At 34.2% G+C, this 15,750-nt stretch overlaps 1 protein-coding gene across 6 annotated transcripts in view; it reads left to right on the top strand.

Annotated features, from left to right (window-relative positions):
* LRBA (LPS responsive beige-like anchor protein) overlaps positions 1–15,750 on the top strand; it is an 841,444-nt gene that overhangs the window by 653,401 nt on the left and 172,293 nt on the right. For all 6 annotated transcript variants that reach the window (XM_064585149.1, XM_064585150.1, XM_064585152.1 and 3 more), the window contains 2 exons: positions 11,543–11,683; positions 12,927–13,046. In XM_064585149.1, the coding sequence (XP_064441219.1) occupies positions 11,543–11,683; positions 12,927–13,046 (261 nt within the window). The remainder of the gene's footprint in view (positions 1–11,542; positions 11,684–12,926; positions 13,047–15,750) is intronic.

The following is a 15,750-nucleotide window of genomic DNA, read 5'->3' as shown; positions in this document are numbered from 1 at the left end:
AAACCATACTCGATTGTGATATATTACCCTTTTGGATTTGATTTGTTAATATTTGCTTAAGAATTTTTGCACCTGTGTTCATGAAGGATATTTGTCTGTAGTGTCCTTGTCTAGTTTTGGCATCAGGGTAATGCTGGCAGAACAAAATCAGTTTTGAAGTTATTCCTTCTTACTCTGTTTCCCGGAAAAGATATCATCCTTAAAGTTTTAGTGGAATTCATTAGTGAAACCATTTGGGCCAGGAGTTTTATTTCTGGGAAGGTTTTTTAAAACTTCAAATTAAATTGATAGAGGGCTGTTCACATTACCTTTCTGTTCTTGAATGACTTTTTCAAAGAATTGGCTTATTTCATCTTTTATTCTAGATTTTGGTAGTTTGTTTTCTTTCTTTTTTCTTTCTCTTTCCTCCACACATCCCCACCCCAAGATCAGTCTGGCTATGGATTTTATTTATTTTTCTGTTACTTTTTCTGTGTTCAGTTTCAGTGATCTTTGCTTTTTCTACTATTCTTCTTTCTTCTTGATTTAGATTTAATTCCTCTTCTTTTTTAGTATTTTAAGGTGGAAGCTTTAGCCTATTGATTTGAGATCTCTTTTGGTTTCTAATGTAAAAATTTAATGCTACACGTTTTTCTCAAAGCACTGATTTTACAGGGTCCAACAAATTTTTATGTATTGTTTTTTTCATTTTCATTCAAAATCTTTCTCATTTTCCTTGTGACTTTTGCTTTGACCCATAGATTATTTAGAAGAGTGTTGTTTAATTTCCATAGGTTTGGAGATTTCTCAGACATCTTTCTCTTGTTGATTTCTAGTTTAATTCCATTATGATTGGAGAATATACTTTGTATGATTTTCAGTTTTTAAAATTAGTTGAAATTTGGTTTATGGCTCAGAAGATGGTCTGCGTTAGTTAATGCTCCATGTGTACTTGAAAAGTATGCTTCTGTTGTTAGGTTAAGTGTTCTATACATGTCATTTACAACCAGTTAGGTGATACTGGTTGATAGTGTTGTTCATATCTTAGATATCTTTACTGATTTTCTACTTGTTCTATTGATTACTGAGAGAGGGGTGTTGATGTCTCCAACTACGATTTAGATTTGCCTGTATATTTTTTCATTTCTATCAGTTTTGTTTTGTGTATTTGAATCATTTGTTTTGGGGTGCATGTTATGAGTTGAATTGTGTCTCCCAAAACAATATATTGAAGTCCTCACAAGGACTGGGGTACCTTAGATGTGACCTTATTTGTAAAGAGAGTCTTTGCAGATGTAATCAAAGTAAGATGAGGTCATTAGGGTGGGCCCAAATCCAATGTGATTGGTGCCCTTACAAGAAAATGAAAGCACCATGTTAAGACAGACATCAAAGGGGGCGCCTGGGTGGCTCAGTTGGTTAAGCCACTGCCTTCGGCTCAGGTCATGATCCTGGAGTCCCAGGATCAAGTCCCGCATCGGGCTCCCTGCTCAGCGGGGAGTCTGCTTCTCCCTCTGACCTTCCCCCCTCTCATGCTCTATCTCATTCTCTCTCTCAAATAAATAAATAAAATCTTTAAAAAAAAAAAAAAGACAGACATCAAAGGAGTGAATACCATGTGGTGATGGAGACAGAGATTGGAGTTATGTTGTCACAAGCCAGGGAACACCTTGGGCTCTAGAAAACTGGAAGAGGCAAGGAAGCATCTTCCCCCTAGGGACTTCAAAGAGAACATGGCTCTGCCAACAACTTGATTTTACACTTTTAAATTCCAGAACTATGAGACAATACATTTCTGTTGTTTTAAGCAACTCAGTTTGTGGTACTTTGTTACAGGAGCCCTAAGAAACAATTACGAATTGTTATGTTTTCTTGATAAATGGATCCCTTTATCATTATGTAATGTTTCTCTTTATACCTGGTAATAGTCCGTGTTCTGAAGGCTACTTTTTCTGATATTAATATAGCCATGACAGCACTATTTTATTATTTGCAGTATCTTTTTCTATTAATCTACCTTAAAGTTTACTTATTTTTTTTCCCTAGCTGTGTGCAGTCTGCATGTAATGTCATCAAAAGAATTCTTCTCCTCTGACTTTTTTCTTTTGTTTCTAGCATTTATATTTGATTCTTTTTTTATAGTTTCCTGCTCTGCTGAAATTTCCCAACTGTTCATGTAAGTTTCCCACCTTTCCCCCTAGATCTTTTAGTATGTGAATCATAGTTACTTTAAATAACCTTTCTTATAGTTCTAACATCTGCATTATCTCTGTGGCTGGTTCTTTTGATTGCTTTGTCTCTTCACAATTGGTCATTTTTTTTTCTTAGTATTTTAAGCATCTCATAATTTTTGCTTTAATATCAGTAGAGACTGGGATGTGAATACTATTTTTATGCCCAGAAATGTGGATGCCTTTTCTTATGTCAGGCGTTTTGTGTGGGGAGTTCAGTCAATCCAGGCAGTAGGTGAGCTCAGTTGGGTTTCTTATCATCATTGTTACTTTAAGCACAGCACGAACTTCACAAATTCCTCCATTTCTTCCATTTGAATTTGTCCCTAGTATGGTCCTAGGGTGCTAGAGATTTTGTCTCATTGTTCCTGCTCCACTCTCTGGCAGATCCTCTAGGCCTGTGCCACTGAGGACTTCTCTCTGCTCTCTTGCCTTTCCCTGGGAGTAGATTGCTGTTGCTCGATACTTAGTGCCAGGTTTATGGTGGGGGTAGGGCAACTCCTCCATTTTCCTGATCCAACGTCACTCTTGAGCGGACCCTGTGGGGTCTTCTCAGTGGGCCTTCTCAGTGTTCTTGTCTGTACCCTGCATGACATCCAGACTCTGCCTTGTGTCTGTGGCAGGTCGCAGGCATGAGGGGTTTTCTCATCCCTCTTCCAGTAGTAGCAGACCTCTCCTTTGTATCAGTGCAGAATCCTGGCTCAAAAAGAGTTTTTTTCCCATTCTCCTGAGTGAAAACGCTTTTGCTTTAACTCTACCCCAGAAGCAGTAGATTTTTGCCTGGTCCTCTGGTAATATAGAGTTTCCTATCTCTTTTCCAGGCCCTGGGATGAGAACATTTGGTATTCTTCCCCCATCAGCCTAAGGGTTTTGATTGATTTTAAGAGAGAGATTAGGGGAAGTGGGTGGTATTTTGTGCCTGTCCTCCTTAATAGCAAGTCACATGCTATCTCTCCAAACTTTCTGATTGTCCAAGCCACCTTCTTCATTCTTGGTGGCTCCTAATTATTGAGGGTGTGCTAAGACCTGTCAGTGTCCCAAACGTAAGGGTCTCAGTCAGCAGTTGGTGCAGGCTGATTGGAAGTCAGAGGCTCTGGCAGCAGCTTTTAAAGTTTGCAAGTAGACTTCCTTCAGGGAAAGACTGGGAGCTGACATTGAGCTCTGGGGAGGGCGGGAGGGGGGAGATAGCCTGTTAAAGAACTGTTTGTTTGCTACAGTCCTATGGGACCTTGTGAACACAAGCCCTAATGGCCATGAGAACCAGATGATCAAGGGATGCATCTTCTAGGTGGCAGCCATGAAAGCAGAAGTGCCAGACCTGTGTACAAGCTCCTTCCCAGGAGATATTGGTGATTTGGAGAGGGCTACATGGAGGATGCAGAGATGGTGTGTGCTGGCTTCTCTAGTAGCAGGGGAGGATTGCAGTTCCTAGGTGTGTGTTAAGATAGGATCCTGACTCTCAGGCTGCAGCTTTTAAGATGTGCAAATAGGCTCTTTCAAGGAAGGGCTAGGAGATTGGCATTTCTGTCTGCTGTCTCAGAGCTGAGCACTGGGGTTTAGCCAAGCTGAGTCCTCCAGAGCCAGTGAGGAACTGTGGGATTTTGGTTTGTTATCTTACGGTCTCATAGAAGCAAGCCTCATTGGCTTTCAGAGCTATGTGTTCTGGAGAGCCTCTCTCACAGATGGAAGTCTTAATGGGGGGGGTGGGGGGGGTGGCTAGATGTTGGGTCCAAAGATCTTCACTCCTCAGGGAGAAGCTGTGAGTTTTGAGTTCCTTCCTCATTGTATGCCACTGTGTTGGAGGTGAGATTTGTGGCAAGAGTGTGTCACAGCCTTTCTTACCTGTTACCATGTTGGTTTTTTTCTTGTTTGATAGGTAGCTCAGCTAGTTACAAGATTTCTTCAAGAGGGAATTGATCTATGTGTAACTGTAGATTCAGTTTGTCCATGGGAGGAGGCGAGTTCAGGAACCTCTTATGTCATCATCTTAGACTGGAACTCCCCATGTTAATGGTCTTAACTGTTTCTTTAAGTGGAAAGATGAATCTATCTGAGAATGAATAGGCTTTATTATATCGGCATTGGGCTTCTTTGATGTTTATCATTTTCATAATTCTTAAAATATTTTTTCCCCTTTGGCCTTGTATTGTTAAAATTGGGGGGTTTTTGAGGGGGAGAGTTTCCTTCCAGGCATTTAGCTTAACACTGGCAATGGATTGTCAGATTATTTTAATCAATTTCTGTGCCTTTCTCAAATTCAGGTAAAAACCTATAGTAAAAATCACTTAATATGAGCCATAGCTGAATAACATAGAACTGCAGAGGCTACTAAATCTACCAGTGTGAGCATTTGAAATGATTTATATTCTACATAGGCACAATAAGTAAAATGGAATACTTTCTTTTTCCCAAGATGTGTTTCTTAAAGTGAAATAGTATGGGAGGTGTATGTTTAACACCACTTGCAAGAAAGTGTGTTTTCAAGGGATTAAAAACTGCTCTGGTACTTGAAAACAAAAGTGCTTATTTGTTAACTCTAAAAGCCACAGTAGTGTGCCAATGAAATTTTTTTCTTGACAATATTAAATAAAGTGTAGAGTGTGTGAAGATAAGTGCCAAACCATTTCAGCCATATATAGCATATGACAAAATACCCTAAAAGCCAAGGTTGAGTAAAAATGCTGATCAGGCTGTTTGTTATACTTGTCATTTAGATAAAAGAGCTGCTACAACTGACAGAGAAGAGTATCATACCCCCTAACAGTGGCAGCATGGCTTAAATGGCAGAGGCTATTCGTTTATTTTCTTCCCTTGGCGGTGGGGGAAGAAGGCAGGTGGTGGAGAAGCACATAATAAAATTCAGTGGCTTCTTTAAAAAGGTTTAGCAGCACAGAGAATTAAAGGCTCTTATTGGGTTCATGGATGTGGATATATAACTATAAAAGTTAAGAGAAAAGTAAAGCCATAAACTTTGGTGACAGTATTTACCTTTTTGTTCACTTTTTTTTAAGCTGTTTTTGCCAAGCATCTTTCGGTGTCCCCAAGCAAAATACATGTATTTTTTTCATTTATGAAACCTTCTGCTAAAGTGATATCCACACACATTAGGCAAGTAGGGATAAAAATGTAACTAGCACATTTTCAAAAGGATCTTCAATCTAAACCTCCCATGAAAGGATTCTAATGACTTTGCAGAGTCAGCACCAGCATTTTTATCAATCCACACAACCCAAATCATTCTAGGATTTGCTAGTCAATTTACTTAAAGTTGGTTCTAAATTTTGCCTCAGCCGCTGGCTTAGGTAGCCAGTCATTAATCGTCATTTAACTTCTCTGACTCAATTTTTTGCCAAAAGTTAGGAATGCTAATAGGTTTATATATTAAGGGGCTGATGTGAATATGAGGTAATTTATGTAAGATTCTTAGAACCTTCACTTAAATCCAATACATAGTAACACTGTCATCAGATAGAATGGACCTTTTAACCTGTATACCATATTTATTTCTTGTAATCTTCCAAACCAAATCATTATTCTCTAATTAGAAATGGTCTTTTATGATATCACATTTGCCAATAGTCCATTCCCTTTCATCCTCTGAATTTGAAGTTTTTTTATTTAATCCATTCATGAATATTAGATACCTTTTATTTAATTAACACTATTCAGTCCTTTAATCTGGCATGTTTATAACATAACATTGGATTCCTGTAACATGGAGTTCAACCATCTTGTTATATTTTTCTTACTAGCTTTTATCCCTTATTTTGCAATGGCCCTCTTTCAATGTCTATAGGCCTATCCTACTTCCAGGAAAAAATGAAATAATGTAAAACATCTCTTGCACATGACCTCTTAAATGCTGTAGGACAGCTTTTATGTGTAATCATAGAATTAAAGGAGGTTATCCAGTTTCCTAATCATACCAAATGAAGATGACATTGGAGATGGCTTTAGGCCAGTCATCCAGATCCTAAGCAAGATCCTAAAAATCCTTATGCTCTTTTACCTCCCGTTCCTGAGCCCCTTTTCAGTTTTGACATCTCTTCACCATTCCCTATAACCACAAAATGTATCTTTTATGATACCCTATCCTTTAGTGTTTCCAAAGGCCCTATTTCTGTGTCTTATGAACCAGAATGATCCTTTACTTTTTCTTTAATCTTCTCTTCTGCTTCTGATCCCCAGGATGTTAGGATCTAGTGATTTTTCAAAGAAGGCCTTCACAGAAGGATGTAAAAAAACCTCTTTTGAGACTTGGATTTTAAAAAAAAAAAGTTTGTTAACTCAAGCAAATCTATGCTTTGTTGAATTTGTGAGACTCCTTGCCAATTCCCTTCAACTTTCTTAGTAACTATAATCATGGTCCATCAGTTTGGAACTTCACTTCTGAAAGGTTGATATAAATTAGAACAATTCACATATAAATCTCAAAAAGAAGAAGGATTTATGTCAGTCATGGTGGTAATAACAATTAAAACATTAATGGCAGCTATGCTTGTCAAGTACTTTCTTTGTGCCAGGATCTCTGCTAAGCATTTTACATATATTATTAGCCTTTATGCCAACCTTTTAAATAAATATCATATTTGAAAAATGGAAATATAAAAAATTGCTGAAATTTGGAAAAATAATTTGTAATTAATACAACAGTTTTAGATGGATAAAATGACCCCAAGACTGGATTTTTGAGTGTTGAATTTGTGTCTCCTAGATTTATGTTGACCTTGAACTAGGTTACTCAGAATACTTCTTCATTTTTAAAACAGGGATTTCTAGCTCACATATTTACTGTGAGAATGTGTAATAATGTCTTATAAACTACAGAGTATAAGCTGGGGGTACTAATTAAATAACTTCAGGTAAGATTTCCTAAAATTTTAAAAAAGAAAAAAAACTTCGAATGTATCAACACTATAAAAGCTGTTTCTTTGTACAGCCAACTTTTACTAGTAATTAGATGAAAAAGTCTCTTATGTGCCTTTGAAGGGTTTTGTGAATCCAAAGCTGTTTGTTTTTAATTGATGTAGTAGAAGATGGTTGTAATTCGCTTGACATTTCATATGCTTTTCATAGTAACATTTGGATGCCCTTTGGACTTTTAAAAAGTAATTTTGCTTTTGGTTATTTTCTTGAGGTAGGGTAATTCAGTTTATTGGGACTACTATGTACTATTAGGCTTCTGACAGGTAATGCACAGTACTGTATGTACCATTAGAAGATCATCATTCTTTTCTAACAGACTCTACCTAATTTCATCAGGCTTGTTTAATAGTTTTTTTTTTCTTAAATATTATTCATCAAATAAGCTGCAAAATAGTAATAAATATTATTATGAATAATTTACTGTGTGCTAGGCACTGAGCTGAGCATTTCACACACAGTATTTTTGTTTCTCTAATTAGTAAAATTAACTTCTCAAAGAAGACAATAAAAAGATTTTTTTATTGTATTACTCTTAAGAAACCTGATTTAGAAAGTTTTGTTTTATGTATCGTGTTCTGGAAGGTATCATTAGTATTTGTCCAACAGAATACTTATCACTCTACCACAGTTGTCAGTTTTGCTATTTGTGAGATAAGAATATCCTAGGAATAGTGACTTTTTTTCTATTTATACATTTTCAAGAGTTTTGTGTTCCTTTTTTCTTTAACTTCTCTTTTCGTACTTCAAGTTATTGCCATTTTTTTCCAAACATAATGCTTCTGATAATTTTAAAATAATTCTATTTTATTTGAACCACTTTTTTATCTTGTGATTCAAGTTTTATTCTGTAGATTTAAAAAAATCTTGTATTATTTGTTAGCTTTTTGTAATTTGTAAAATTACTTTTCTATATCCTAGAGCTATTTAATTTTACCTTTTTCTGACCTTGAATTACACTTCTTTAATCAATACCTGTTTTTCATTGATTTTTTTCAGGAAGTTATGACCATTTTAAATGACCAGTATTTTTGCTCTTCTTCCTTTAATCAGTTTGCTGATTTAAAAAAAAAATTCTGTCAAGCTTTTATAGTTAAATTGTACAAAGAGCTCCCTGTAGGAGATATTGCTAGGCATTTTCCTGAATTGCCCTCCAATTGTTACTCTTAATATACTGTATAAGTAAGAGAAGCCATCAGCATTTACTTTTAGTTCTTTTGCAGAGATGAATAAACATCTTGAAATGCTGATTTAGACAATGTTTTAAAAATGCTATGATGCACTTTGGTGTATGACTGACTCTTGCTTAGTTAAATGTTTTGCAGCATTATAACATAGTTGGATTCAGCTCATCTTTTAAAGCAGTTGTCAGAAAAATATGGGCCAGCATGGTAGAATGTATTAGCTCAATACATTGTCTCCATTTTATTATGAAGCTGCTGAGGAAGCTGTGATATACAGCACTGTCATTACAGATCTATTGTTAGGATGGTTCCACAGTCTTCTTTGCACCGCCATTAATTTATAGCAGTAAACAATATGTAGCCTTCCAACTGCAGCAAAGCAGAATCTTTTAATGAGGTGGATGTTATTACCACAATAAATCAGTGCTTTCGCGTAATGTATAATTCAATGTGTGTATTCCCACTGTAACTTCTCTGAGTAAGCTGATAGTGTATCATTGTCATTGCGCAGCTCCACTGGTCTTTTTTTTTTTTTTTAACCTTCTTTTATTTGGGGACTTCTTTTTTATATGCTTACAAATAAATGTGGTATGTATTGATAGCTGTCCTGTAGCAAGCTTCAGAAACCAACTGTAACAATAACAGCCAGAATCAATACTGTGGGTTCTACCTATATGGATCTCTGCACGAAGCCATTTTTTCCTCAGATGCTACTGAAATCAATCCTAATTGGTTTTAGCATTATATTCAAGCAACGTGATTCTATAACTATTGATTTTGGAGGTATACTCATTTGGAGAGTAATAAAAATAGGAGCAGATAAAGTGAATACTTAATATGCTGCAGAACTATACAAAAGGAGCATTGATTCTATTTTTAATTCACATAATTTGTCTTCCAGTGATTTTATTTCTTCGTTCTTTCCTTTTGTATGGCTCGGTGTTTAGGGACAACAACTAAAATATGTTTAAAGGCATTCCAAATTGATTCTGTAACAAAGATTTCTTGGAGTCACTTCTATTCTTAACTGGCATAAATTTATAAATCAGATTTAATTCTTCTGTACAGAAACTAATGCTTTAAAAGACGGCATTTTATTTTTTTTTTTTCTTTTTTTTTTAATTTTTTTATTCTTATGTTAATCCCCTTACATTACAACATTAGTTTTAGATGAAGTGTTCCATGATTCATTGTTTGTGCACAACACCCAGTGCTCCATGCAGAATGTGCCCTCCTAAATACCCACCACCAGGCTAACCCATCCTCCCACCCCCCTCCCCTCTAGAACCCTGTTTGTTTTTCAGAGTCCATCGTCTCTCATGGTTCGTCTACCCCTCCGATTTCCCCCGCTTCATTCTTCCCCTCCTGCTACCTTCTTCTTCTTCTTCTTCTTTTTTTTTTTCTTAACATATATTGCATTATTTGTTTCAGAGGTACAGATCTGAGATTCAACAGTCTTGCACAATTCACAGCGCTTACCAGAGCACATACACTCCCCAGTGTCTATCACCCAGTCACCCCATCCCTCCCACCCCACCCCCCACTCCAACAACACTCAGTTTGTTTCCTGCGATTAAGAATTCCTCATATCAGTGAGAACATATGATACATGTAAAAGACGGCATTTTAAATTAGTATACTGAGATTGATCTAAAATAGTAATTGATGAAAGATTTTTAAAAATTTGCTTGTAAAGTAAAAAAATGACAATATAAAATGTTGATTCAAACCAAGCTATTGAAAGAGGACAGTGATAAAGATAGTTTTTAAAAATAGTTAACAATTAATTTAAGAAAGATAGTGAAAATGATGAATTTAAAATGTTGCTGTAAATCACATATTAACATGAGAAGCAGTTTAAAAACTAGTTTAACTTTGCTTCATTTTTAACAGAATATTTCTGAATACATCTATTTTAAAACCCATGTTTTTTTATTTCAGTTTAGCATATCCCCCATAAATAATAAGATATTTAAAATATTTTCTTTCTCTTATAAATGAAGTGACTAGGTACTCATTTAAGAAAGTCATCTTAGCTTTTTTTTTTTCAGTGAAATGGTAATTATATTTTAAATAAGGAATAGAGATTTTCTAGAGATCACAATGTTTTATGAGAATGAGTTATTACTTAAAGCAGGTGGTTTTTAACATTCTTGGAGACCTCAAACCCTTTGAGAATCTTAATACTTTGTATGTCTTCCTTAAGAAAATGTACATGTGCATAATCACAGAAAATTTTGCATGTTTTTTTAATGAAATTCATGTATTCCCTAAATAACAACAGCTGCAGCAATAATAATGATACTAGCTAACATTTATTTAGCTCTTATGCCAAGTAATGTTCTAAGGGTTTTACAGGCTATTATTTCATTCAAACTTTACCCCAATTCTGAAAGATAATCTTAAAAGTAATAGCATTCACTGAATGTCAGGCATGGTTTGTAGGACTTTATATGTAATTACTCATTTTATTTTCCAAAACAACCTTTGGACTGGGTATTATTACTATTCCAGTGAGCCCACATTCTTCAACACTTTGCTGTACTGCTTTTCAGCCCTCTACTATAATGAATCGTTTTCTGGTGTAAACTCGTAATCTGTCTTCTATTATTTATACACACACATACACAGAGACACACACACATATACTTTATTTATTTCAGGCAGGGATGTTTTAATCCTCTAAATTTTGCTTTTACTCATACTAGTAGAAATTTCTAGATTTACATTTAATCCCTTTTTCACTCATTCTCTTCCTTGCATTCCTCATTCCCTTGCATTTTTGTTTCATCCTCTTCTCAGAAGCTATTGTAAATTAATTCTCTAACATCAAGATTCTGTTTCTGGGTGTTGCTTCTAATTAACTAAATAGAATTTTATAGGTGCTTTCCAAACTGTTATATAGCTAATATTCACTTCATGTAATTGTCTTTATGAAAATACTTGTTATGGTCTGATTAAAAACCTGTATTCAACAGAAACTAGACTCACTGAGAAATGACAGGTTTCTCCTTCCACTTATATGTGTATGTTTAACCTGCTTTGGAAAAAGTTTTTGCATCCACTCTCTGAATGTAGCACCATGTTTTAGCTTCAGTAGAGTATATATGTATATTTAAATTGACTCTCACTTCTAATAGGATGACATTTGAAGAAAGAAATAAAAGATGATTACATTTATGTGTTCTTGTTTTGTTTTGTTTTCTTTTTCTTCCACATTGGCAGCCAATAGGAGCTTTGAATCCAAAAAGAGCAGCATTCTTTGCAGAGCGTTATGAATCATGGGAAGATGATCAAGTTCCAAAGTTCCACTATGGTACTCATTACTCAACTGCAAGTTTTGTTCTTGCATGGCTGCTAAGAATAGTAAGTTCAATTTGAATAATAAACCATGAATAACTAAATTCAGTGTTGTGGAGAATATGCAATGATTGAAAGTTGTTGGGCGCCTGGGTGGCTCAGTTGGTCAGGTGACTCCCTTCGGCTCAGGTCATGATCCTGGAGTCCCGGGATCGAGTACCGCATCGGGCTACCTGCTCAGCAGGGAGTCTGCTTCTCCCTCTCCCGCTCCCCCCTCTTGTGCTCTTTCTCTCTCTCACTCTCTCTCTGAAATAAATAAATAAAATCCTTAAAAAAAAAAAAAGAAAGAAAGAAAGTTGTTGGCATCTTTTTTGAATGCTAAATTTTTTTTTCAGTGATTAGATTTCTAATTATAAATATCTCTTTATCTCATTTGATATGTATTTGATAACATGTTGCTATAGAATAGCCTTAAAAATGTTTCACCTGGAATTATATGAATATTTTTCTTAAACTTGCCTCTTCAAATGGTTGGTATCTCATCAGATCCTAAATTGTAACATACGTTATTTTCAAATGTAGTATATTAAAATAAGAACTAAATAAGATTTTGTTAAGATAGCATGTGTTCATATATTTTAGGAATTTCAGTTGCCCCAAATGGAATAAGTTATGTTTGTAGATTACACCAAGGCTACTGTGTATTGATAATATATTGGTTAAACAAGAAATGTTTCTGTAAAATTGAAAGGTGATTCATCTACTAGAAAGTAATTTCTTTGGGAAAGCATTAGCAGCACATCATTAATTAAAGCTTGTTAGAAGGGTACAGGCAGACATAAATCCTAGAAGTAATTTATAGTGCTTAGCTAATTTCAAGCAATTATCTACTAATATGTGTTTAAGTGTTCTTTAACTAAGAGGAGGCTTTTAAATCTTCCAAACATTTTTCTTTTCTTAATCATAAATTAAATATTGAGCCATAACAATAGGAAAATTACATATTAGACTATTACCCTGTTCTATGAAGAAAATGCAATCTAATTTATGTTTGAATTTTATTAATAAATTGTTCTTGAAAAGGGAGTCTGAAAAATGTTGCAAATGCCAAATTTTGGAAATATTTCTTCTGAAACAAAACTAGTTTAAGAACACTAATATAATAATTTAGATATAATTCCCATTCTATACCTAGTTTATATATAGCTGGCTAATGTCTATTAGTCATTAAAGTATCTATATAATGATTTATTTAAAAATTTTTTTATGCATGAGGAAACATGGATTTTTTTAATTGCTTATTTTTTAGGAACCTTTCACAACTTATTTCCTAAATTTGCAAGGAGGGAAATTTGATCATGCGGATCGAACTTTTTCATCAATTTCTAGAGCTTGGCGAAACTGTCAGCGTGATACATCTGATATTAAGGTACAGAAATGTTTCATTTTACAGTTACTATTGCCATTGTGTTCCTTGTTGAATGAATGTTGAGAGTTTCTCTCTTGCAGCATAGCACTATTTACTGAAGAGAAGCCTCAAAGGCTGAGGCTTTAATTAAATGGCCAAGAACCACTGTATAGCATCTCTCTGTCTGTCTGTCTTTGTCTCTCTGTTCTTTGTGTGTCTCTACCTGTCATATGTCTCCCTGTCTCTTTCTCTTTAGTTGTAGAATGGTTGTTTTTTTCCTCCTTGGAATCTTTTTAAAGGAAAAATACAGTAGTATGAATGTAAGGTAGCATGCTCAATGGCATTACAAACTCAATAAATAAAATTAATACAGTCAGAAAAATGCTATGAGAAGACTCTCAGACTTTTAATTTATTTAATTTTATTTTACTTCATTTTATTTTAAAGATCCCATCTCTCTTAATCTTTTACCTGCTACTAATTCTAAATTCATACCTGACTCTGCTTGATATAAGGTTACATTATTATTGAGGGAAAAGAGGAGTTCTCGTATCTATATGTATGTTCACTACTGTAAGAAATCAAAAACTGCACAATAGCTAACATAATCCTTACTAGATCTTTGTTTCTACCCTCAGAAATTATAGTATTTTACTTTCATGACATACTGTCTCTTTCTCCAGATGCTATTGAATATAATGAGATATGCCTGTGGTTGTGAAATTCCTTATAGTCTCATAAAGAAATATGACTTATATATAAATAGCTATACTATATGGAAGAAAATGATAGGCACCATATAAGAAATATTGGGGTTTAAAAGAGGAAAAGTTACATTACTAATGTTTATGTTACTAGAGAGTACCTTTAAAAAATTTAATATGATAATTATATCTTTTAGGTGTGGTACTTTGAAGACTATAAAATGTATTCACATACTTTATCTTACAGTAGAGCATAACATTACTTATATCAAAGATATTTTATTGAAGATTACATCATATGCAGAAATAATCTTTTATGTTGGGACATCTATAGGATTTTTTGATATTGCAAATAATGTACTCTGAAATACTCTTGAAATTATATATCATATTCTTTAAGAGTCATCAGTAGAGGGCTCCTGGCTGGCTCAGTCAGTAGAACATGTGGCTCTTGATCTGAGGGCTGTGAGTTCAAGCCCCACTTTGGGCCTAGAGCTTACTTTAAAAAAAAAAAAATGGGTAATTAGAAACAGTAAATCAGAATAGCTAATAGATTTAGTAACTGTTTTTTAATTCTTCCAATCTCAAAGCTATTGAATTACTTATATAACTCTTTTGAGAAGTAATGAGGGATATGGACATAGGAAAACAGTGATAAGCCTAACCTTTTTGTTATCAAATTGAAGACATGATTTTTTAAAAATTTGTTAATTCTTTCATTTGTTAAGCATCTCATGACCAAGTTATAATCTCATACTTAAGTTTGGTACTTGAAATTTAAACAAAAATAAAATTATGAATTTGAAAATTATTGTTTCCTGCTCCATAATAAATGGATAGTATATATCTCCCAACTTTCTACCTCTAAGTACTAGACATTCCTTCGTAATGCTTTGTTAGACAAGAGGTGCATATGATAGATCTTTGTAGTTCTGTCATCTCTTTTTCCTAAATCTCAAGCCTTTTTCTGTCAAGATTCTTCATTTAGCACAAGTCTAGTTCCATTTTCCCAAACACTTACCTTAAAATACCCTACCTGTAAAAAAATTAAAAACCCACACAAAACAGCTGCAACATTAAAAACTAAAAAACAAAAAAGTAAAACCCATATGAACTTCTTTACCGTTCTTCCTAGTTTTTCTTATTCCTTCACAAATAATAAACACTTAAATTCATCTCACTTTCTTTTGAATGCCCCAGCAGGCCTTAATAAAAAAGCTCCAACTACTAGACAAATAATAGAATTTCAATTCTTGCTATTGTGCTACTTAATTTCTGGCTTTCTAGCCGTGTTATATAAAGCATCTATATGAAGAAGTAGAGTACAGAGTTAAGGAAAAAGTTAAAATTTTTTTAAAAATTTCAAGTGTCAAGTTGATTCGGCCTCAATAAAAATATAGTTTCATTCATATATATTATTTAATTATGTTGAGAGGCAGAGAAAGTTTCTTCAGGACTATTTGCTAAAGCCTACTTGCTCTTATAACCAATATGTATAGTCTCCTTTTTTTTTTTTTAACTGTAAAATACCTGTAGGGTAGATAGGACATTGATAAATTACATTTTCTACATTGATAACTAACTAATTTGGTCCCTACAACTTTTCAAGTACTTTGAAAAAGTATGTAATACACGGTCACAGAGGCTAAAGAGCCTCCTTATACATGGCTAGATGGTCCTTTTAAAACTGAGGCGGTATTTAATCTTGCTTCTTTTCTTGTATCCTGCCCTTTTAAAAGTGTTACATTTTAACACTTTAGAAAGCACATTTAAGTTATTATGATAATATAATGTATAAGAATAAATGTGTAAGAAAGCACATTTAAGTCATTATAGTAGTATAAATATTTCATTGAGATATAACATTGCATTTCAGATGGAATCATATTAATTATAGTGTGATCTTTATTTGTATTATCTTGTTGAGGTTTCTGGAAATAAGAACAATGTTAAACAGTACACAGAGGATAGTGAAATATGGGTGGTGAGAATCACGTTATTGAATATACTCAATATATATT

Source organism: Mirounga angustirostris, unplaced genomic scaffold, assembly GCF_029215605.1.
Source record: "Mirounga angustirostris isolate CCGP_5_RB_7025 unplaced genomic scaffold, mMirAng1.0.hap1 SCAF_2, whole genome shotgun sequence".
Classification (NCBI taxonomy): Eukaryota; Metazoa; Chordata; class Mammalia; order Carnivora; family Phocidae; genus Mirounga; species Mirounga angustirostris.
Note: the sequence above shows the minus strand (reverse complement) of the source record. Positions and strands in the feature narration are given on the sequence as shown.